The sequence below is a fragment of the Python bivittatus genome, unplaced genomic scaffold (assembly GCF_059951505.1).
Source record: "Python bivittatus isolate LINGU-HERP-01145 unplaced genomic scaffold, Pbiv_v1 ctg000080_np1212, whole genome shotgun sequence".
In the NCBI taxonomy this organism is placed as follows: domain Eukaryota; kingdom Metazoa; phylum Chordata; class Lepidosauria; order Squamata; family Pythonidae; genus Python; species Python bivittatus.
The window spans coordinates 12,592,220-12,617,907 of record NW_028277035.1 but is presented as its reverse complement, the minus strand read 5'-3'; the positions used below and the strand labels follow the sequence as shown (position 1 = coordinate 12,617,907).

At 39.3% G+C, this 25,688-nt stretch overlaps 1 protein-coding gene across 6 annotated transcripts; it reads right to left on the bottom strand.

Annotated features, from left to right (window-relative positions):
* Window positions 1-1,270: 1,270 nt before the first annotated feature.
* On the bottom strand, window positions 1,271-25,568 carry CUNH19orf67 (chromosome unknown C19orf67 homolog). Of its 6 annotated transcripts, none has more exons than XM_088133551.1 (7): window positions 20,724-25,568; window positions 17,298-17,599; window positions 14,436-14,577; window positions 9,989-10,113; window positions 9,146-9,331; window positions 8,773-8,895; window positions 1,271-3,721 (listed from the first exon to the last, which is right to left on the bottom strand). In XM_088133551.1, the coding sequence occupies exons 2-7, from the start codon at window positions 17,573-17,575 to the stop codon at window positions 3,547-3,549; spliced, it is 1,029 nt and encodes a 342-aa protein (XP_087989677.1). In that variant the 5' UTR covers window positions 17,576-17,599; window positions 20,724-25,568; the 3' UTR covers window positions 1,271-3,546. The 6 variants fall into 6 exon arrangements, with proteins under 6 accessions (XP_087989677.1, XP_087989674.1, XP_087989675.1 ...); XM_088133548.1 differs by having other exon boundaries at window positions 14,436-14,580; window positions 20,724-25,565; XM_088133549.1 differs by having other exon boundaries at window positions 14,436-14,580; window positions 22,050-25,565.
* Window positions 25,569-25,688: the final 120 nt, after the last annotated feature.

Here is a 25,688-nt window from a genome sequence, read left to right as displayed (position 1 = left end):
TCCATCAAGATCCTTTAGTTTTGTGCAACCATTGAACATGGTCTGCTTGACTGATTAGAAAATCATGGATGGTGTCTTTTGAGGAATTATTGTGGTCAACAATCTGCAATTTGTGTCCTTGTGTATTCACATTTAGAAATCTATCTTAGGGTCAATTTATATGATTCTGAAAATGTGCTGGAATATGCTGCACTAATTCAGGGGTTCTTAACCTTTTTTGGGCCATGAACCACTTTTAGAGTCTGGTGAAACCTATGAACCCCAATTATGTCCAAATACATTTATCAAAGTATTATATATTAAATTAAATATATTAAAAATATATGTAATACAGTAATACATGTGAAAATAAAGTTAAAAATTTTCCCATCTAAATTCACAGACCTCCTGAAATCTATCCACAGACACCCCCCCCCAAGGGGTTTTTGGGCCCATATTAAGAACCCCGTACTACTTGATGTGAGATATGTATCCTATATGGGAGGGAATGTGAGAGCACATAACTGCCATTTAAAACTCTGGAAAGTTTTCAGCATTCCATGATTTTAAAATGCTAGAAAGAACTTGGGCAAATAGTGGTTATAACACTTGACATTTTACCATGTCTAGGTACTTGTAATAGCAATCAGTATTTCAATAAAACTTCAGAGTTGCATGAATTTACCTTTAGAGTTACTAATAGAAAAATGAAAACATGCTCCTTGCTTTTATTGGTCCTGGTTTTATAATTTTTAACAGCTCAGGAATATGACACCCTCCAGTATTTCAGGAGCTTATTGCTTATTTGAAGAGTATAAAAACACGTAGAAAATATTTGTTCAGTGTAACAAATGAAAGCTTTCAGCTTCAAAAGCTTCAAAAACTCTTCTAGCAGTCTAGTCCTGATGCTTCAAAAAGAAAAGCTATAGAAAAACTAACATAACCTTGTCTCTTACTGATGCATATTTTGTGAGCAGAACAATTCCCCCAGGCAGTGAATAATTCTGCCAGTTTTAATATATGCATCTCTTTTCAAATCAATATTCAGGTGTGGAGAAGCTGGAAACAACTTTTGGCTCTTGACCTCCTCTCCCATTTCTTAATCATTGCATGATAAACATGAGGATAAATACAAGGTATGTCAAGACAGAAGATTTAATAGAATTAGGGATTTAATTGTAGATCTGAATATATTTTGCAAAAGCACTGCAAAGAAGCAACAACCTGGTTTCAGATGAGTAAAATTCAGTCATTCTTTCATAAAACATACAAATCATATCAGTAAGGGCTATTAACAATATTTATAGAATGGTATATAAGTACATTTAATAATAAGTAACTCTCAAAAATGTTATATAAAAATCTCACAATGCTCTTGAGAGTCTAAAAAAATGCAGGATAATTTGAGCACTGAACCTAATGAATCTCATCAGACTTCCTTGTGGCAAGCAAATTCCTTTTACAATAAATTATTTCAGCTAGCCCTCAAGAATTTACCATAAAAATAATCTGTAGGTGACATTATGCCTCACTAAAATTGCACTATTATCCCAGTTAGTCCGTGCTTTTGGTTGAAAGTTTTTGAAGAAATTAAAAAAAAAATCATTCAACATCTTCTATACTAAAATCTGAAGTTGGTTTACTATCTATATTTTATAATGCATGTAAAACAATCCATAATAAGAAATTGATTCAATTTTTCTTATTAGCTGCTATGTTTTTACTGTAAAATGTAGAAAAACTAAAATCTTTTATTGGAATAGTAATATTCAAAACCATGGGACATTGTTTTTGCTGAAAAATTAACACAATGAAACACTTTGGAAAATTATAGTGGACAAATTCAAGTAATTTGGTCATTATTTATTACCTATATTTACATTTTCCTAATACATTAGTTTTATCAATACAAATGTCATTTTGGACAGATGTATTGAATAGGGATGTTTAAAATGTTTGTATTTTTCTTAACGATTGTTTGGAGTTTTTAAAGTTTGTATTGTTTTTATTCTGAGTTGCAAAATAAAAAATGCACCTCTTCTTATATGTGTTTACCACAATTATTTACTTTCATTTCTGTTATTTACATTTGTGTACATTTTGTTGCATAGTTTAACAAAACAAAAACATCAGAATGTTTGAGTACGTCTTGTTCCATAGATGTACAAAAACAACACACCAGTATGGCTGACCTTTGAAACAAATATCTAGGCCACTAGATGGCAGAGCTTCTTTTTTTATTTCTGTTTTGCTTTATAAATACATGCCCTTCTGACTCAGCATTCTTGCTTAACTTTTTTGTTCTTCACTGGATGGTCAGTGTTTTAATAGCAGCAGTTATTTCATGCATAACAGGAGGACACTAGCTATCCCTATTACATATCCTGCAAAAAAATACACTATATATGCAGGACCTGTTATTTCTCATATGAAGGTTGGTTTTGTTGTAGTAATTTCAGGCTGCATTTATGAGTTCCAAGTTTCTTATGTATAATTCTAAAATTCTCCCAAATGAATTGCAGCCATTATTATTGCAAATAGAGAAAAAGAGGATTATATCCAGCCCGGTTTTGCAAATTTGGCTAGTGCATTTCCAAACACAACGCTTGGTGTTAGCATCAACTTTTTAAAAAATTGTTAAACATTCTTTTTATTTCCTTATATTGTTTCATGTTTTTTTCTAAACTAAATTATTGTAGTTTACCATTTGGTCTGAAACAATCAGATTTTTTAAAAGTGAAATGTAGAATATAATGTTTCACAAGATGGGTGGTGACAAATTTGATGAATAAATAAATAAAATTTTAGAATAATTATCTGAGTGAACCTATGGAAACACAGAGCTTGTCACAGTTTCAAATAGTCAAGACCCTATTCATGATCCCATTAATACAAGAAGTAAAGTCACACTAGGATAGGAAAGCTTATCATGACCTGTTGGATGTTTTGTCTGGCATTAGAAGGCCTAATTTCTGTAGTGCCAACGTTGTTGCTTGATTTGTTTTGTAAATGTAATAGCTTGTGTTATGTTTAGTTTTTAAGTGAGACTTTAAACTTTTATGTTTAGAAGTTTTAATTTTGTTGTTTATCTGTTACCATAGACATTGGAAAAATGAGTCAATAAATGAATAAACAATTAGAACTGAAGCTGAAGTAACTTTCCACTGCCTGGTCTCCCAGATATGTTGTGTATCAGTTCTTAAGATCTCTGGTCCTAAATAGTATGAAGGGAATGCCTCAAAATATACTGGAACTAATATGTGTTGCTATATTCAAAAAGCTGTTATAATTGTTAAAGAAACTAACATTCTCTTGATCTCTCATAGACAGTTTCAGAGATATATGTAATGAAATTAAAGTAGGATGTGAGATAAAAATAATGCTTTTTTCCCACATCAAAACAAAGTTGCCAAAACCTTAAATTTTCATACCTGTAATACAAAACACCTGCAACTCTTTTGACTGTGGTGTGAATACATTGGTGCCTGGAATGCAGTGTTTATGATGCTATGCAGCAAGAATATACATAAAGTATACTTTATGGTATACATGAAGGTGGCGTACATTTTATTGCACCTGTTCTCCTGGGCCCACCCAACAGGATGACTCTCGATTAAGAAGACCAGAACTCTGAGCATTTAGCATCTGCACCAAGAGGTCTGTAGCTAAAGTGTGGGAAGGTTCCTCAAATCCAATTGTCAAGAGCTGCTGGTAATCCCCTGTCGGCTGGTGACACAACACCCTGTATGAAGAAAAAGGATGAAGTCAGAGGTGAACATTACAGCATCCATCCATCCTATCCTAAGCGCCCTGGAGTTCACGTTCCCTTATTTTAATAGTCAGACATTCTTATGGCATGAGTACAGAATGCTCTAGAAAGTACATGGCAGGTATACTTGCATAAATGTATTACCTGGCAATAAGCCATGTTGCATATTTGTCTTCTACAAAAGGTATGTATTCTCAGATGAGAATCTGTTTACATTGCATTTTCAAGCACATATTTGTTCTGTCCTATTTCCTCATTTTTTCCAAATGCAAGACATTTTGGATGAGTAATGTGCCTATTTTTGTATATATTCTTGAAAAACTGCATCTCAAAATTCAAATAAATGTGAAACGCAAGATTCAGAGGGTAAATGAACTGCAATGCCTGTGTGAATTTCTTCCCATTCACTACCTTCAGATGGATGGCTGCTCTTGACAGCTACACTAACACAATATGCCCCTGGGTTTGTTTTTTTTTGAAGTAAGGGGGATAACAAAGGAAAAGGGAGATAGAAAGCATAGGAGGTTTACACTTGGAAAACTACCATCCTTTTGGAGGAGTCAGAACATCTATGCAATAAAAGTGTCATCTGGAAGGATCAGGTATCTATTATAAAACTCTCTTTTCCCAGAGGTATGTATATATTCAATGTTTAAAGATTACATTTTGCTTTTGAATTTTCAAAACTGCTTCTTTGTATATTGTGCAGTCACCAGTCACAATATTGAATTCAGTCATAATATTGAATCAAGCAGATGGCATCAGCTACACTTGTTTTTACCAAAATAAAATGAGTGGGAAGTTACAGCACACTCCTTCAGTGAGAGAGAATCAGTTTTGTCCCACGCATTTCAACTATACCCCACATTATATAAACAGGAAATAGTTTTAGATAAAATTGCAAGAGTGTTGTGATGTGCAATACTCTAAATTTCTAGCATAGAATTCTTATTCATAATTTTCTCTTAGAAAGTTTGTTGATGCCAAAGACAATGCAAGCTGTTTCAAGTATCATTTTAATGATATATATAGGTCTCTGCTCCTTTAACAAAATTGAAAGCAATAATATACATAAGGTTAAAATACTGTTTCTGAGCATAATCTTGGTAGGAACATAGCTACCAAGGACAAGTAGTAGTGATGGAGAGATGAAGGTGGGCCTGAGTGATATATCAAGAGAATATCTATTTCATTAATACACATGTAGTACCAATTTAGGCATCCAGCTGATCTCTCTTTCCATTCTGCCGTTACATGCAAAAGTACCTACGTATGCATTGTCTTAATTTTGTGATGTGATAGATAACTGGTACAGAATAGAGTCCTACAATAGTGGACCAATGCAATTATCAAATTATTTTATGCGGACAGTCACTGTTACCTGAAGCACCAGCATAGGCCAGTCTATGCTGCTTTCAAACATGGTTCACAAATGCACATAAGTGACTAATACAAAGTTATTATGTATTCTTATCAAGTTTCCCCATTAAGAAACCTACTGCAGATTGGAGATAATGTATCTGAACATCCAAGGAAAGTTCTATATGAATTAAAAATATTTGTATGATGATAGAGGATTAGTGGTGTAGCATCCCAGGTTCTTTACAGAATGCAAAACTTTTGTTTTCCATCAATGGCTAGGACCTCAATTATTTCAATGCAAATTTATAGCAATCTATGGACTGTAGTTCCATAGAAGAGCTCATTGTTTGTATACAGAATGCCTTGAGTTGAATCCCAGTTAAGTAAGGTTGGTAGGAAGGATCGCTTCCTATTACAATGGTGAAGCATTGTTAGTCAACAGAAAACAATGTTAGTTTAAAGGGACAAAATAATTCAACCTAGCATAGATACAATACACATACACACATACAACCAAAAGTATGGATCTGTTATCTAGATGGCACCTTCATCATAATAAAGGAACAACTAAAGACACATGAGACAATTAACAACATCTTCAAATGAATAAAATTCACAAGGGAAGAAGAAAATAACAACACACTACCCTTCCTGGATATCCTCATCAGCAAAGGAAATAATGGCAAATTAGAAACCTAAGTCTATTGAAAAACTACTCACACTAACCAACTACTCCACTACCAAAGCAAAAACCCAAATTCCCACAAGAGAAGCTGTGTAAGAACATTATTCAGATGAGCACAAACACACTGCTGCTACCCGGAATGCCAGAAAGAGGAAACAGACCACTAGACAACATCTTCCAACAAAATGAAGACCACACAACCTGCTATGGCACAACCAATACAACCTATGAAAAGGATAACACTCCCATACATCAAAAACAACTTGGAGACAACAAACAGACTGATACAACCACTCGGCATCACTGTAGCACACAAACTAACTAAAGCCCTTCAAAACATCTTAAGCAAACCAAATGACCCAGTAGCCCAAGAAGAAAAAACGGGTCATCTACAACATACAATGCAAGGACTATAACAGCCACTATGTAGAACAGACAGAAAACTAGCAGAGCACATCCATGAACACCAACTGGCAGTCAGAAGACATCATGAAAACTCCTTAATCTCAGAATACATGGACAGACTCAACCACAGTTTCAACTGGGAAACTATTATTATTTTAGATCAAGCCAAATCCAAAAATACTAGGGAATTCCTGGAAGCTTGATATTCAGACAGCTCAGCCATCAATAGACCTCCATAGAGATTAACCACCATTCAAAAGAGACAATAAAAAACCTAGGAAGGAAACAAAAAGACCAGAACACATCCCCTCCAGCAGCCAACTCTCAGATAAGCAGGGATCAACACCAGACAAACAATCAAGCAGAGAACAATATTCTAATCAAGGAACCACCAAGGAGGAAAACAAAACTGGCAGAGCAAGCTACTATATAAAAACAGGCAGCAAAGCCCACACTCACCCACGCTGATGATGTTACTTAGTTGGGTAATAAAATGTCTTCACACAAACAACCAAGCTCAGAGAGCATGAAGAACTCCACAGTTCAACCCTGAGCTACAGATATTCTCTTCTATTGTAAATGTTGTATGTTCTCTTACCACTATATTAAGAGTATATAACTGAAATATGAAACACTATTTCATCCATCTCAAGGCAATTTATAAAGTAACAGAAATAGAACTATGAACATAATATATTCAGCATAAGGAGAACAATAAATTAGCAAAGCAGCCCTGGTCTAAAAGCCGACTGGAATAATTTTAATAGCTTTGTGAAAGGCAAGCAAGTTGGAGGCTTCCAATACCTCAGGGGGTAAAATATTCCATAACATGGGGCATCAAGAAGGGGCATCTCTGGGCTCCCATTCTGTCTACTTCATATAGGGTGGGGAACCTCAGCAGCTCTTCTGGGATGAGCCTACAGGACAGGCTGATTGTGATTAGGAAAAACAGTCTAGTAGCAACATGGGTGTCAAGTCGTGTAATACTTTTAAGCTTTAAATCAGCACCTTGAATTGAAAGCCTATCAGTAAAAAATGCAGTAACCTCAGTAGAAGGATAACACTACTAAACCTGTTCTCTCCTGTTAGTGGTCAGCCAGCTGCACTTTGTACTGATGCAGCTTCTGCGTAATTTTCAAGTGCATTACAGCAGTCTAAGTAGTCAGAAGGGCAGTGCAGTTAAGTAACTTACTTTCTCCATCCAATCCTCAGCACTGCAAGAGCTTTAAACATTACAAGCCTTTCTAGCCATTCTAAGCCTTGCATTGCTATGCCTATTGGAAACTGAGTTGATTGTTATGAGCGTGAGAGTGGAGTAAGGATTTGCAGAAAGAAATGTAAAAGGATCTCATCTTCTCATTCAGAAACTTAGTTGAGACTACAATTCCAAAAACTGTTCTGTTTAAAATCCAAACTATTTTAATAATTAATTTCAAGGGTAATATTTTTTTTCTTCTTTTTCCTGCACTGACCAGAAGGCTGGGCTCTTGGGCCTGAATGGCCTCTTCCAACTCTCTCCTATCATTACTAAGATTCTAATTTGGAAACCAGTAGTAGGCATAACTAAATTGTGGTCTATGAACAGAAATTGGAGTTGGAAAATTTACAAGGCAAAATTTTCTACTTCAAAGAAGTTTAGCAGTTTCCAAGTTGTACAGGTAGTCGCCACTTTAAGAACAAGTTCTGTTCTCAAGGTCTGTACTTAAGTTGAATTTGTATGTAAGCCAGAACAGCTTTGTATAAGTAGTATTGTGTAATGAATTCAACCCATTGTGTATTTAACTCAAATTTTGCTACACATTCTTAACTATGGGTGATCCTTAAACTGGACGTTCTTAACCCAGGGACTACCCGTACAATGTTTGCTTTTCATGAAATTGTTCTTAAAATTTGATAAACTAAAAGTATGCTGCAATTGTATATTATTATATTGCCTATTCCCCAACATAATTTCCTACATTACAATAAAAATATTTTTCCACACATGACTTTAATTTCTTTGAAGGTAATATTCAGACCTTGTACAATAGATTTACTTTCATATCAGGTAATATAGTCCCAATACTATGGATATTAAACTGTCTATATTAATTTGAATCATACCCATTTGCATAGGAAAATATAATATTTTAAGAATCTCACATCTCTGTCCACTCATATAATGGTTCTTGGATGTTTATATCTAAAGTCCTTCCAAACACTCTATCAAAGAATCTGGTTCGCACCACAGCTGAAACAAAAAAGCCACTTTTTCTGCAAAGGGCCTTTTTATATTTACAAGTCTTGTGTTATTGCTATTTATTTATGATAAGTTTTAAAAACTTATTCTGTATTTCATCTGAGTCCCAGCTGAAGTAAACGTACCATTAGCTGAGAACACTGCATTAATAGACCAGTGCTATTTCAAACAATTATACTCTTTATTACATAGTCAGGACTGTTTAAGATAGATGTCTATTTTCTTAGCAGTTCTCCCTTGAGTATACAATTTGTACTGTTTATGTATAAACAGTATTTACATGTTAAATCAATGACCTCTTTTCTACTTAGCAGTATAATGCTGCACACCTACCAGGACAGCACATCAGAACTGTGCTCACTGTCAGGATCTGTAGGCACCCAGCGTCCGATGGACCAGAGTTTCTGCATTTTCACAGTAGTTTCATCTCCTGTATCACGGAAGCACAGGAAGTAGCTACAACAAAAGGACAAGATTGCATGGAGGCAGTGAAGTGGTTGGGTGATCAAACAGCCTCTGGGAAACTCAAATAATAAAAATGTAGTAAGACCAAAGAAAGAACTGTACTGATATAGCACGGAGTAGCTTTTGGAACAATCCCATTCTCCCAGTACCAGAAGTACAGAAAGGGAGAAGTATTGTTAGATCTGTCTAGCCAGGTCCCATTCACCCACCCCACACATTCCCAATGTATCCAGCAACTCACTATTCTGTCCGGAGTGCCTGATTCCGACCAGCAGACCCCTCCAAGATGTCAAGGTTCCAGCGCATCTTCTTATAAAGATTGTGGGGAATGTGAGCAGCTGTGTATGGTGCTGAGATACAGTAGCGAAAGATGGAAACTTGTCGGGCCTCATTCATCCAAAATTTCCCACAGAAGAAACATGATACGCTATTGGAGATTTTGGGATAGATATGGAGTGGCAGATATGTATGTGCATGTAAGTAAGAAAGTTGAGACAACAGGGCAGGTTTAAAACCAAGAGCAATATCTTCCCAACTGAATACAAATAAATCAGTAACTTTTCAAGAGAACTTATGACTATGAACCTAAGTTATAACATAACTGAACATTAGGTCTCTTCAGAATTCCTGAAAAAGAATGCTTAAATGGGATGGGATCATTCTAACAATTTAAACATTTTTAAAAAGAATCTTTAGAAAAACTTTAAAAAGCTATTCAATTTTCTGACTGTAACAGTCTAGGAGGAATACTTCAGACAGCAAAAACACTTTACACTATGAATGTGTGCTTTGTGGCACACGCCAACTGCTGATTTTATTTGGAAGAACATTTTCTTCAATTCTATACATCTGAATGATTAGCAAAAATCACTTCTGAAACATTTTGTCCCACCTAACCCTAACATTACATCACCTTGCACTGATTAATTTGTCTTTAATTGTTTTAATTGTTTTAATTTTTATTTATATTAATTTTGTTTTTCGTTGTTTTAATTTGTGAGCCGCCTAGAGTCACATACATGAGATGGACAGCTATATAAATTGAAATAAAAAAATAAATCACACGGGGGCACATAGAGCTAACCTTTCCCTGATGACTGCTTTGTACCTGAATGGGTCTGTGTCTTCAAGAGAAACAAAGCTGAAGGAAGCGTACATCAGCACCAGTTGCTCAAGCTGGCAAGCCAATTGCTGAGAAATTTCCAAAAGCTGTGGCAAACGGAAAACTAGGGTTACAAGTGTTTGAGACTGGAGGCTGAAAAAGGTATTAACAATGCCAGGCAAGTCCTTGAGACCAGTCTAATCCCCAATATTTAGTCCACTAAACTCAGCTCTGTTCTTCAATTAGCTAAAAAAATGATTTGGGGTTTCATGGGAGGAGGGCGGTGTTGCAGCCAAACTTCTCATATCTGAAATCTAATAGAAACACTGAGGCTGGGGTGTTTCTTACTGCCTCCTTCCCTCTCAGCAGGAGGAGAAAGCACAGCTTTCAACCAGCAGTCAGTCCACTACCTGCAAAAGAAAAAGAAAAAAAGTGGGGAAGAGATGTGTCTCCTCCTCTTGCTATTATGCCATAGAGCTTCCATTGCTCACCCAGAATTAGGTGGAAAGGTCTGAGTATTGTGAGAAATGGACAGCTTTCAGTATTTCCAACAAAAAGACATTCTGCAGTTATTCTGTCTTTTCTTCCTAACAGTTAATTTTGTAGTGGGGAAAAAAAAAAGTGGCGGGAGAAAGGAGATGGGTTACAAATGGAGGACGTCAAAATCCAAATATCCAGTAAAAGTCTGTGAACAAAAGCCTTTTTTAACCACAACCTGTATTGGAGGACTGTGAGGGTTTCCACAGGCAAGCAGCACATATTGTTGAAACGTTGCTTATGGAGGGGCAAATGTAACTGGATTAGTATTGCAATGTCTATTCTTGCTATCCTGATAGATACACAGTATTGCTAAGTTCTGTCCCCAGCTGTAGGTGGAGAAAACTGGAACATTTTCTGTCAAAAAGTGACAGGAAGCTTACGTATCTGAGTGTGCTGGGGTTTGTGAATTCAAACTCCTCTTTTGACTCCCCTCCAGAGTGGGGAGGGGAGGGAATCCTTTACAGGTAGTCCTCGTTTAATGACAATTGGGACTGGAATTTCCATCGCTAAGCGATGTGGTTGTAAAGCGAGATGTCACGTGACCGCTTCACTTAGCGACCACAATCCCAGCACTCCTCGTTGCCATTGTTAACCAAGAATCTTGGGTCATTAAGTGGAGAAAGTCCCAGGTAAGGAGTGCAGGGGTGCTGCAGGGGTGCTGCAGGGGTGCTGCAGGGGTGCTGCAGGGGTGCTGCAGGGGTGCTGCAGGGGTGCTGCAGGGGGTGGGGGAGGCCCTGGGGGGCCTGGCACAGGCCATGCATGAGTTGTGGGGAGTGCTGCAGTGTGGCACAAAGCCGCAGCCACCCCTGGAAGCCTCAGCTACCCCAGCCCAGCCCAGCCCAGCAGTGCTTACGACTGCAAGGGCGTTGTAACTTCCCCTGCCTGCCTATCTCCCCCCCCCCCCATTTATGCCCTTTTGGCCACCCTGCACAGTGGCATTCAATGGCAGCGCCGGGGCTGGGGCTGCGGTAGAGGCCTGGGGCCTCTAGTAGCCTCAGCTGCTGCCACCATCCCCAGGCCTCTACTTCAACCCCAGTGCAGCCACTATCACTGAGAAATGCAGCCTCAGGCCCCAAACCATGGCCAGCCACCCCAGCACCATTGCACAAAGCCCTAGTTGCCCCTACCACCCTGCGCTCCACAGGCTCTGCCGTGCCCAGCTGACCTTCACCATTTTCCTCCTGTTGCTGACAAGGTGCGCCCAGCCTGACCCTACTGTTTGCAAGGCAGCTGCTGGCCACGCCATGCCTTCTTCCAGGGGCTGCTCGTTCTGTTCTCCAAGCCATTTGCACCATTCCTTCTCCAAATCACGCGCCCCATTCTCATGATCCTTTGGAAACCTTCTGGTCTTCCCCAAGTGTTGTGAAAATGGGTGCGCTCTTTGGAGAAGGAATGGGGCCCATGATTTGGAGAATAAGTCTTCCGAATCACTGTGAGAACGGGGCTCCTGCCGTTCTCCAAATAGCACGCCCGTTCTTGCAAGAGCTGGGGAAGACCAGGTTTCCGAAGGATCATGAAAATGGGGCATGCAATTTGGAGAAGGAATGGCACAAGTGGCTTGGAGAACAGTGCAAGTGGCCTCAGGAAGAAGGCCTGGTGCAGCCAGCAGCTGCCTTACATACAGTAGGGTCAGGCCGGGTGTGCCTCATCAGCAGCAGGAGGAAAACAGCAAAGGTCAGCTGGGCATGGCAGAGCCTGTGGAACACAGGGTGGCGAGGGCAACTGAGGCTTTGCACAATGGTGCTGGGATGGCTGGCCGTGGCATGGGGCTTGTGGTGGCATTTCTCAGTGGCAGTGGTGGCGCTGGGGCTGAAGTAGAGGCCTGGGGAATGGTGGCAGCTGGCTGAGACTGCTGAAGGCCCCGGCCTCTACTTCAGCCCCAGCCCTGGTAATGCCATCACCAAGTGCCACTGTGCAGGGTGGCCAAAAGGGCATAGATTGCGGGGGGGAGGTAGGTGGGTGGGGGGAGTTGCAGCACCCTGTGGTTGTAAGTGCGGGAAGATTGCCAAATGCCCAAATTTTGATCATGTGACTGCAGGGGTGCTGCAATGGCCATAACTTTGGGCATGGGTTGTAAGTCCATTTTTTCAGCACCATCATATAGTGGTTTGCTCTCCCGCTCCCCCCATTCCTTTTGTCTGCTTCTCATCTCTTGCTGACGGAAGACTGTCCTGTAAAGACAATACAAGCCTTTCAAGAACCTGGCCAGGTATTTCAAAGTTGTCCTCTGAAGGGCAGGGAAGTGTGAGCACATTAACGGTGAACCATCCTTTTGGAACCTAGACAGGCATTGTCAAGCAGTTCTCTGAATAAGGGAAACACCCTTTGAGAGTGTGCCCATACTGTAGACTCCCTGCAGGGTAGAAATGATATGAGGAAGGATTGCTGAGGTATGTGGGGAAAACAACAATGGGAGGGATGGAGAAATGGTAAGAAAATACTCTTCTAGAAAAATATGACAGAAAGATCACCTTTAAGGACTACTGAAACACTGCAAAACACTGAGTTATTAGAATGATTTGAGAAATGCAACAGGTTTCTGAGGAAACTACAGACTTTCTGCAGCAAGAAAAAATGTGAGGGAAGGACACCCAAATATTTGGCTGTATGTTGGATAATAACTATGAGGCAACAATCAATACCTTTTGTGGGAATAGAGCATTTTCCCAGAAAAGTGGTCATCTGAATATATCTGCCCTTTATGAATCTGGGAATCTAACGCCCCATACTGAGAGGCATGTGTACCGTCTCCATCTAACGTAGGGCATATTCACACAAAGCCTTTGTGTTGATTCATAATCAGCTCCAAATTTGGGTCATTGAACAGTATTGGCTGGTTCTGAGAGAGAAGTTTTCCCCCACCCCTTGGCTCCACTATGGATTTGTTTTTATTTGTTTTGAAAACCAAAGAAAAGCTTGTATTTTCATTACAACACTGCAGCCCTAAATAGTCAATGGGAACTTGTGATTTACCCCTTCCTGTATTCCCCATGTCAATATGCTATCATTCCACCTTTGGAGACTTTTGTTAAATGTAACAAAAGAATGGCATCAAGGAGGTTGGATATTTACAAGTGACTTTCCCTAATAATTGCTTTCCCTCATAGCAACATGGATTTGAGGAGGGATGGTAGCAAATTATTTCCTTTTTTCACCTGCAGTGGGTAGGAGAGGATTTTTGTTAATCCAAGTCCCATAGCCATATAGGGAATGGGATACTGATTAAACAATGCTCCTTATACTTCCCTCTTGATTGGCTGAAAAGAGCACTAAATGGCTCATGGTAACCTCTGCGCATTCTCAGCACTTGGAGGTTGGAAGATGTGATGACTGCAGGTGTCCATTAAACTACTTTGGAAGAAATTGGAAGTGGAAGCTGGAGAAGCACTCACACATTAGGTTTACCAGTGATCCTGCTACATCCATCTTCTTAGTTCAGTATCACTTTCTTTGTTTTATCCAACTTATCCTGAAATGTTCCCTTCCAATATATTTGTATAATTTCTTTAAGACAGAACTTGGGTTTGTTTTGTTTTTAAGAGGTATTTTTTATGAAAGAAAAGTGTAGAACAATGACAAAAATGATAAATAATTTGATGGGAAGAGCTGAAATTACAGTGTAATTTTGGTATTGCACATAAGAAGCATCTGATTATACCATACAGCCATAGTATAACTGAAACATCTGGGATGAACCTGTTACCCTCCCCAAACTGAAGAAATAAGGATTTTGAAGAGTTTTCTTCTATTGATATTAGAATCTATTTCTCCTCCCCCTCCATCATTCTCAAATTAGCTCCACAAAGATGCAAACAGAGTAGTCCTCTCTGCTTTTTTTTCCAGCCTGACTGGATGGAATAGGACCAAGCGTTTCAGTGGGAAGACTCACCCTTTTCCGGACTGGCTCCTGTGGAGGTCTTAAATAAGGTGTGCAGCTGCGGGCTGTAGATTCCAAATAGTGGAAATAAGGCTGGCACATCTGCAAAAAGGTGGGCATGGCTTTGGCAAACTGTTCCTTCTGCATTCTGTCTCTGCTGAAAATAGGAGAGCGCTACGTCAAGGAGGAAGTTGAGCCGCTGCCTTTGCTCCCTGTAGAGCACTATTCTGTGACATACCTGCTAGTGCGACTGCACACATGGTGGCACAGGCATATATATGCTACACTTGGGGAATACCAGATCAACGACTCCAGGCTGGGCTCAAAATGTGAAAGCTTCCTCTTTTTTAATTGAGGTACCAAGCAGAGAGCTTGATAGGCACCAAAGGAAGAATCTATGGATATCGCTGCCTTTGGGCAAGGCTGCCTACCCCTAAGCTGGAGTCAAGAAAGCAATCCCTTACAGGCAGTCTTAATGGGAAAAGAGTTTGGAAATCTCTTTCATTTCCTAATTCCTGCCTTATCTTGTTCAATGCTTTCCCAACCTATTAGATATTTCTTTCTAAAACAAACCATAATTAAAGAGTAACAATAACTATTTAAAATGTTTAGAAGAATGGAGTTTAGCATGTTCAATTCATGATTTATCCTATTCTGAGAAAGGGGTCTAAAAATAAGAGAAAACTCTGGGGACAAATACAAAAGAAAAAAGTTGTGGATGAGATAGCATTATTAAGGGTTTTCCTCTTCATCACCAATCAGAAGCCAAAAATTCAAATCATGACAGATGCCCAAATAAGAAGCAGGGTTAGATCTGAGCTTCAACCAGATTAACCTATAGCATGCATGGGTTAAATACAGATTTTTTAAAAATTAATTTTGAAGACACAGGGCCTTTCTTCAACTATCCTTGACTTGACAATAAGTTATACCAGCAGTCATGTTGGGAGGGTGGGAGGTATCAAAAAAGTTATGTTAGCAGTCACAAGTATGTCACTAAAGTCCAGCCCCTTTATACAAGTATATGACACTGATGCATAAAAAGTGGCAGGGCTTGGATCACATGGTTGCAATCACCATCTAGACTTTTTTGACCTATCCCCATGGATGCCCCTGGATACCAGCATGAAATCAGCTGCCTCCATTGCCAATCTATATCTTGCCTCTATTGCTTGGCTCTTTGTTGCTGCTAGTGGCATGAGTTCCTCCAGGTTAATAGGTGACAGAAGCTTAAACATTCTGAGGCTACTGTTGGATAGTGTTGGAATAAGTGCAAAAATACTTTAACTCTGGTACAGCAAAGGATGACTTATCCCTATATCAGTCATGGACTGGAGATGAGATGAAAGAAATATGGGGACAGAATTGCACTACTGAACAAGCACACAAGAAATCTAAGATCTTCTGATCAGTCATATTTACTGAAGAAAGTTAGGAAGCCATATTCAAAGAATCTCAGCAATTGCTGTTTTAAGAACAAGCCCTACACAGAGAAAAAGTATTCAAAACTTATTGCATATTTTTCTCCTTCTTGTCTGTGGGAGGAAGAACTGCTGGGCAGATTGAAAGCACTTGTGCTCTTCCTTCCCCTCCTTTTTGGGCCCTTCCCCACAGTGGGGACAGCACAGTTCCCAATAAAGCAGCAGCTCTATTGGAAAGAACAACCAGAATATTGCAATATAATAGAGAAATACGAGCTATATCAATAGATTTAATATATATAGCAATATGGAGATAAAGAAACAGAAGATAGATACAGTAATAGAAGTGTAGCCTTAGAACTAAGAACATTGGCATAGGAGTAGATTAATGGGAAAAATAGGCACAGCAACAGTAATACAGAAGTAGCTGTGGTGAAGACATTGGCCAAGAAATAAGATGAGACCTATAGGAAATAAGACAGAGATATAGATGGAAAGCAAGCAAAAAGATATTAGCCTATAAAAGAGGCAGATACTGAATATCCTTAAGTACCTTTTATAAAACATCCTTATTTTGTGCAAGAAAAATCTCCCCCAACCACTGAATGGAAATGAAAATCAAAAGTTCTTGTATCCAGAGCTTAATATGTCTTGGTTGAGGATGGGTCATTCTAATTAGTAGTCATCCAAAAGAACCTATAACCCTGCCCTGTATAACTGACCTCTTGGCTCTCTCTTTTGCATGGACTGGCTCATTTCCATCTGTCTTTTGCTTTTGCAACTGTCAGATTTGTTATTGGGTTATTTTTTACTGACTGGGTGAGGCATACAGAAACCTTAGCATTGCATAGCCAGATTTCAACTTGTGAGATCTATTTTATTCTTTATCAGAATCCCAAGATCCACACCTATAGCTTGAGACAAAATGCACACCTTTACAATTGAACTATTTTGAGCCCAGAAGCCTGAATTGAAATCCTTCCCATCCCCAAAATTGTTCTATTAATCATCTTTCACTTCTGATGAAGAAAAGCCATTATATTTTTGTTATTCAAGATTTGGGTGTCAGAAGTTCTTGCTCATTTATTGAATTTTTCCCCCTATATTATCTTCAAGACTCACTGAAGTTGAGCTGAATTCTTAATGACTAAATGGTCATATTCGTAGTTTGCTTTGGTAACAAGGTGAAAGTACTTTTGTGTGTGTGTTTTTTTTTAACTTTCCAGTTGCCAGAATTCTATAGCTGTGGAACTTTCTGGTGTTCTTCTACCTAAGTATTATCCAGGTCCAATCCTGTTTAGGTTTTTGAAATCAGCTAAGGTTGGTTAGGTGCTGACATGTGCTGGGCACTGTTGTTTTAGATATATTATTTTTGGCCATATTAAAATAATTAAAGTCAAGTTTCAGCAAACGTGCTGTCAAAAGGTTGCCAATATTTCCATATGTGACCCACCTGTACAGAAGGTAAGTCTGGAAGTCCTCAGCTTTCTTCAGCAAATATTTGAGCTTTTCAGTTATCGGAGCAAGTAACTTTTCCAAAGTGATGTTCATTTCTGATGGAGTCTCAGGCTGTGGTTGAGCATTACTCAGCCAGTGAGATTCTGCAATTGGAGGAGAAATAAGACATAGTCCTGGACTATGAGGACTGAGACTTGGGGTGCCTTCGGGGCTAGATATTGGAATATCCAGAGAGCCATCTGAGAGACAACTGTACCCTTGCTTACTGGCCATCTTCAGTGACCTGCTTCAGGCAATCTGCCAAGAAAAAGATAGGGAACTAAACATCTAGATAGGTTATGTATCTCCAGAGTGCTACCAAATGAAAATGGAAATGGAAATCTCAAGGTTAAAAGTTAAAATAACAGCTCCCATCCCCTACTCTCCCACCCCACTTTTGTTACTGAAGTATATTGGGTAGTTTTATGGTCATGAGTTTGAAGTTCACTGAATGGCCATTGATTATAACCTGTAATTCAATCTAGCCTATCAGACAAAATGGTCGTGTGAATAAAATTGGGAGAGCCCTGACATAGCAAATTCCTTAAAGAGTGTGTGGGCTACAAATGTTTTAAAATATGTTGACATTTTATTATGTGTATTTTTCAAAATATACGTGTACCTAGCCATATATTCTAAATTTGCTTTAAAAAATGTTAGACACTTTATTAATAGACCACTACAAAAATTGCTTGGTATATCTTTTCATAAGGACCATATAGGTAAACAACATTCAAGAAGTATTATTCTTCTATTGAGATTTGTATTACACCAGTCAAAACTTGTTAGGGTTTGAATTCAAGCAATAGTAGCTGCCCAGAGCCTACTGGAGTGGGCAGCCATAACAAATTTAAATAATATTTAACAACAACCAAAACTGTCTAGAATCACTGAACAGGATTTGCAAAGTGGATTATAGTCCACATGAAATTAAACTGTGATGTATATGTGGTCTATGGTCACAGGATTCTCTTTCTTGGGCTACCGTAACTAGCTGGCAAGGCACTCCAGTATTTTGCCAATCACACATCCACAGCCAGGACAATGTGAACATGATAAGCTCCCCAGATCAGAAGACACCCAACAAGCTTCTGGGGAAGAGCAGATGGCAAGTTCAAGCAATACCGTTGCTTATTATGTGGCTGGACTAAAGTTCCTAATGAGCTTTGCGGCAAAGTAAAGTTTGATTTTGCAAAGATATGTATAATATTGGTATATACAATGTCAGAACCACAAAGCAAAGCAAAGTTGATGTCACAACAGAAATCTCAAAATTGAACATTGACACTCCAGGAATCATTTAAATGAAATGGGCTGAAATGAGTCACTTCACGTCAGAGGGATATCAGATCTTCTATTATAGAAAAGAAAATAATAGAAGAAATGGATTAGCCATAAGTATTAACCAAAGGGTGTTAAAGTCAGTCTTTGGGTATAACCCAAAAATGATAAAATGATCTCAATTTGATGCTTGAAAAAAACAAAGACAATTAAAAAAGAGTGCAACGGAAGACAAAGTAGCTAAGCACTGTCATTGATGACACAAACATATGGCTACATTCAAATAAACAAGTTACTGACAGTCTTGGTGAAATATGTCCACTATATCCCAAAGAATTTGAACTGACTGACTGAACAATATAGCAGTATTTTTTTTAACCATGCAGCATAATCCTACTTTACTTCTTCCCAAATTGAGCTTGACCAGGCCAGTTCCATTCACTCTTAACTTCTGTTTGAGATGGTAATTGCTTTAGCATCCAACAACTGTATTCACAAGGCACACTGAAGCACAAACTAGTGAACAGCATTTTAACTTAGTGTGTCATATGAATTGAACCCATATAATTTGTGACCCAATATATTAGAGAAACCCAGAAAATTGAATTAATCTTTTTTTGTTTGTTTGTTTAACCGTATCTGAATATGTCCTGGGAACACATACTATCTTGAGTGCTCTCAACCACCCCCTTAATTATTACACTCTTAAAATCTGCCTGATACTCTTTCCCTCACTAACAACTGCCAAACCTTGCAGATTCTTTTCCAATATTTGGTTGGGATTTTAAAAAAGCATCTTTTAATTTACAAACCTATGTTCTTCTGCATTCCTAAGTATATCCTTCATCCAAGACAGTAAAAATAACTACTATATGTTAGATGGTGTGTTTTATTTCTAAAGTGATAAACACTGGTCTACTTCAAGTTTGCTCTCTCAGGAAATTATGATTCAGGATCTTCAGATTAGTATGTACAGATAGGAACACATGAAAGAGAAAAAACAGCCCTGGGCAATGGTTTCCGCAGGACTTGTACCATTTGGAATCCAAACTCTGAAAGATAACTACTTCCCCACAGTGAAGCAGATTTACTATGTTGCTCTGGTGACCAATTTTCTTCCTTGTATTGTTTTATTTGCTTGTATTTGGAAACAGTAAGATATTGTCCCAATGGGAACCACAGATAACAGCGTAAAATCTTCAATATAACGCAGAGGATCAAGTCTGTGGAACAAGGAAGATGTCACTGTGAAGAGGAAATCTGCGAAAAATCAAAGACCCACCTAGGTTTGATACAGAAAGCAATCCACAGACTATTACAGTTGGAACTGCGATGCTCAGCCTCAGCAGGGTTGGACTTTTCTAGAAGTCAATGACGGTTAAGGTTTAAAGAGAGAACCGTAACGGTTTCTCCCCAGCCAATAGACTTTGCCTTGACAACATGTTCTGTCCAGCAGGAAAGGTTTCTACCTCCTCTCTTCCAAACCCTTGGGAGTTAATGCCCCAACAGAGATACAGATAGCCCTAGAACATTTGCTATGCCTGATTTGTGTGGTATCAGTGTTTTTGTACAAGCATCGCAAACCTATTTCTCTGGTCCAATGGCCCTTTAAATTGAAAATTCCAATTGTACCACCTTCCTCCTTATGTAACAGAGATGAAGTTAACAGACTAACAAAAATGATTTGTCAAGATCTCACACAAAGTCTGAGAAGCAAATATGGACTTTTTCTTACTCTGTAAATTCTCAAGGCATAATCTTACGTAAGGCCACACACTGCTTTATTCTAATGTTGAATTTGTTTTTGAAGTGTACCAGAAGCAGCAGCAAAACACTTTAGAAGCAGAACATGAAAACATGCCTGGGGAGGAGTGGGGGGAAGTTGAAAGTGTCATTGCTGATTCATGCTCTATAAATTACATTTGTTAAGTCATCACCAATCCATGGTCAGTGGGTCATATGGAAAAGCCCATATTAGTTTTTGGAACAACAGCTATCAGTGAACAAAGCATTCAGCATGCTTACAACTTCAAATATAGTTCTTGGGCTCTTTGATGCTCCATGGCCACATTTTTCAGCAATAGGATAATAATAATCTTACCTTCCATTCCACTATGATTACATATACGTCCTTCCTCTCTCTATAAAACAGGAAAGCTGTGCCAACCCTACCAAAAGGTAGTATGAGGCAGGTGGTAACTGGCAACAATTACCCTGGACCTTTCTCCTTGCCTTATGGCCCTCAGCACTGACAGTGGTAGTACTTTCTTGTAGTTGCCTGACTGTCCCACCAAGTCACTTTTTGTCATCAAATTCCAGATAGCACTACAGGGAAGAGTTCTTGACCATTTGAACAGAATGGGAGCTATTCTGACCATATATTCTGGCAGGCACAGTGTTTTGCTTATGTTAAACATGCAGCAGCTCAGTGCCAGAAGAACTAGCATTTGTTTGTGCACCAAGCAAAAAGCAAGAATGAGAGGACGTTACAGCAGAGTGTATGTTCTCCTACACCCTCTGTTCATTTTCTGAGGAAACAGTAAAAGAGGAAGGTTAGTCTAACGCCCATCCTGTTCTGTTTTGAGGAAGAAAGAAGCTGAACAGCCACTTTTCATCCTTCTTCATAGAAGATAGTGAAGGTTTTATCTGGGATCTGAGTTTCAGAATCTCTCCTTTGTACTATGATGCTGTTGAGACACCCATAGTGCAGATTTCTCTAGTGATGGAGATAGCTAAGATGAAAATGTGAATCTGTCTCCAAGTTCAACCATATTATCTTCAAAAGTGGTTTTAAGTAATGAGATTTTATGAACATATTTAAGAGTCTGTCATGCAGTTTATACACAGTTCTTCAGTGCAAAATAGGAAGCAAGATAATCTAAAGAAATCTGGACAAATGCATTGCCATACAATCCTATGCATCTTTATTCAGGAATATAACTTTGGAAAGGATTTACTGCCACCTAAGTGGGCATAACACTGATATTTTTCTCCAAAGGCTACAATGAAAAATATCCCATTTTAGATGTTATGGAAAACTTTATGACCTGAAGAAGGCACTGGTTGCTTCCTTCTCCCTTAGCTCTTTAAAGAATAGAAAAATAAAAAGCAGCCAGCCATTTAGCAATAATTTCATACTGTGGGGAATGTCCATGGAATATATGCTTCCTTTCTCAGCACTTGTCTTTCCAGATGCCCCTTTAGGGTATTGTGATGAGCCAGTATTTTCTAGCAAAACCATGAATATGAAAGTTTCTATTGAGCCCTGAACTCCTTTTATTTTTAAGGAACACTAAAATACTCAGGGAGGGGAAAGATCCACACATGTGGCTATTTTGTTATTAGCACAATCAAAAGGACTTAAAGTGAGGAGGGATAATATATACAAATAGAAGAATCTCTCCATAATGAATTAGTATCCTCTGACCTATAGAAGTGAATATGTGTAGCTCAGGGTTGAACTGTGGAGTCCTTGGGGTTCTCTGAGCTTGGTTGTTTTCTTGCAAACATTTTGTTACCCGACTAGGTAACATCTTCAGTGCTAGAATGGAACAGGGTCTCTTTTGAATAGTGTGTAGATGTTGTTTATCTCTATGCGCCTGTTGATGGCTGCCTTTTCTGAATTCCAAGCTTCCAAGAATTCCCTCGCATTTTTGGATTTAGCTTGGTCTAGGATACTGAGTTTCCCAGTTGAAATTATGGTTAAGTCTGTCCATGTGTTGTGAGATTAAGGAGTTTTCATGTCTTCTAACTGCTAGTTGGTGTTCATGGATGTGCTCTGCTAGTCTGTCCTACATAGTGGCTGTTACAGTCCTTGCATCGATTGTTGTAGATGACTCCTTTTTTTCCTTCTTGGGCTACTGGGTCTTTTGGTTTACTTAAAATGTTTTGGAGGGCTTTAGTTGGTTTGTGTGCTAGGATGCTGCTGTGTGGTTGTAACAGTCTGTTGGTTGTTTCTGAGATGCTTTTGATGGTAGTGTTATCCTTCTCATAGCTTGTGTTGTGTTGGTTGTGTTGCAGTAGGTTGAGTGGTCAGGCACTTTTTGATAAAGTTGTGTAGATATCCATTTTGTTGGAAGATGTATAGGCAGTCTGTTTCCTTTTTCTGCTGTTCTGGGTTGCTGCATTTGTGCTCGTTTGAATAATGTTCTTACACAGCTCCTCTTGTGGGAGGTTGGGTTGTTACTTTGGTGATGGAGTACTTGGTTAGTATGGGTTGTCTTCCGACAGACTTGGGTTTCTAATTTGCTGTTGTTTCCTCTGTTGATGAGGATATCCAAGAAGGGTAGCGTGTTGTTCTCTTCCTCTCTGGTGAATTTTATTCCTTTGAAGATGTTGTTGATGGTTTCATGTGTCTTCTCTAGTTGATCCTTTTTTTATTATAACAAAGGTGTCATCTACATACCGGATCCATACTTTAGGTTGTATGTGTGTAAGTGCTATACAATCCTCTGACCTGCTTATTTATTCTTTAACTTTATATTCTCTACCTTAATTCTAAATAAACAGACTCATATTTAACACTAAATTGGAATGGTACTGTATTATACTTTTAGTCTTGAGCCTATTAATTTCCTTAGATTCTACAACTGCAAATGCCAGTGTTTAAAAATTAAGAATGTACCCCATCAGATAACAGTTAATGTTATCTGAGGAAAATTGCACTTATTCCCAAATATAAATTTTAAGTTTTGGAACTTTTGGGGGATCAATTGGAAATAAAAAGGATATTACAAAGGACATGCAGAGTACATATCCACCCTTGTTTCTTATCCATGCTTTCTTCGTTTCAGCAGCCAAATGGAGAGTGGGGGAATTGTTGCTAACGTGAATAAACATTTGGGGAAAATCTATACATCCTTACTGCAAATCACCCAGAAACTTACCACTAAGTATTTACTTTCTTCCCATCTCTATCGTACAGGATTGTAGCATCAGCGTTACGGCTTAGAGGCTTCTTAACTGATGTTAAACGTGAGCATTTCTCTTACCACAGATACTTGCAGATCAGATAATATTTAAATGGAATAATTTATTTCCTACCCTCCTCCCATTGTCCCAACACCAGAAAACCTGAACAGAACGCTGAACTTCCGTCTCTGTTGCATTTTTTGGGAGCTTCGGCGACGTGACGCCGCAGTTGCCCAATTCCTGACGACGTCGATATTCCTGAAGTAGATTCCATTATAATTTATATACAGCCGCAGCCATTTCAGCCCCGTGCCTGCTCCTACCAGCCTAGCAGACTTGGCCATAGCCACAGCTTCGAAATTAACCGAGGAAAGACCTTTAGAGGGGAAATGTAGCTGAGCCCCATGTCTGACGGAGGTGAACACGAAGCAACGCCCCGCTTGAGCGGAAACGGAACCGGCAGCCGCGCCTCAGGACCAAGCGGAGCGGCAGGGCGCGCTTGCAGGAGGCAAGGTCTGCAATGCTGTTATGCAAAGGGTGGCGATTAGCTGCAGCTGCTGATTGCAACAGCTGAGCGGGAAAAGGGCGGGAAAATGGTGCGCGTTGTAAGTGCTCCTTCTGTGGGCACCTCCACAGTGTTTAGGAGCACGAGCGCTCCCACGAAGATCTCGCTGGCTACTACGACGTCCCGAACTCCTCAGCCGGTAAGATGGCGAGGCGAGCGTCACCGCCAAGGGCTCCAGCAGCATCGCTCTTGAACTCCCGCCAGTTAATTTCCGGGAGACGCTACGTTCCCGGAAGGGCCAAGCGAGGTCGAGAATCGAAACAATAAAAAAAGAGTTAAGTGTAGGGGTGTGGCAGATAGCTCTCCTCCCCTCCTGACCGCTTTCAATACGATCTGCGTAGAGATGCTTTACAGACCTCTTGCAACCAGCCCTCAAATGTTTCAGACCAGAAGCATTTATATATACCTCGACAACCATTTGTTGGTTTGGGGGGTGAGGGTGGAATATCTGATGAAAGAGATAATTGCTTTCAGCAGGACTGGTTCTTACTCATTCCCTTTCCTGCTCTTGGAACTTATGTTGGCAGATGTGTACAATCGCCTCAAACGTTCTTGAAAGATCAACTTGGTTTAAGGACTGGGACGATGGGACCCAGGAAATTCGTTGCCTGACTTTGGGCTATGATCCTCTTTCAGCCCAGCCAACCCAGGATTGTGGGAAAGAAAGAAAGGAGGTGCTCTTTATGGCCTCATGATCCCCTGAAGGATAGGTGGGATAGAAATCTAGTAAGTAGTTGGACTAGGTGATTCCCCTTTCTGTCTTATTCATAGCCCACTTGGTAGTCCCAAGACATACATAAAAAGGGCCAGCAAAAGCAGTGGAGGGTCCTCCCCAGGGGGTCCCCCCTGCCTCAAGAGATTCTCAAATTGCATGTGAAACCAAATAGGGCAGATTGCTAAAAGTCCAACCCTGAGAGTCTACTCAGTATGGTTTACACTCAAGAAAATACATGTTGGGATTGCAGTGTAAAGATAAAGTCACGCCACAGTCTCTTAGTGGGGTGTCATTTCAGTAATAGGCAAGTCGATAAATGGCTACCTACATAGACATTTCAGTAGCTCTTCCCAATAGCTCAATATAGATGGTATTTTCCCCTTATGAACTGCAGTCTCATGCAACGAAGACCCAAGGAAACTGGTGTTATGCAGTTCTTATTGATAGTAGTCACAGTATCCTACCTGCCATGCAACATAGGTATCAGGAGGATGGGGGTAAATAAATTAAATGTCCTCATTGTGGAGAAATACTCATCTATTATTAAAATTTAGGCATCAGCCTCTAAACTGATTCAGCATTTATTCATTTCAGTTACCCTATACAGGTAGTCCTCATTTAGTGACTGCCTTGTTTAGTGACTGTTTGCAGTTATGTCGGTGATGAAAAAGTAATTTTACGATCAATCCTTGCATTTACAACCTTCCCAGGTCTGTAAAGCAAAGGGAAAGATGAAGTAAGATCATAAGCACAGTTGCAGTTTCACTTAGCAACTGCTTCATTTAACAACCAAGTTGCCAGTCCCAGTTGTGGTCGCTAAATGAGAACTACCTGTACTTAAGTTGTAAAGAATACAGAATATTAAGTGGAAGAAG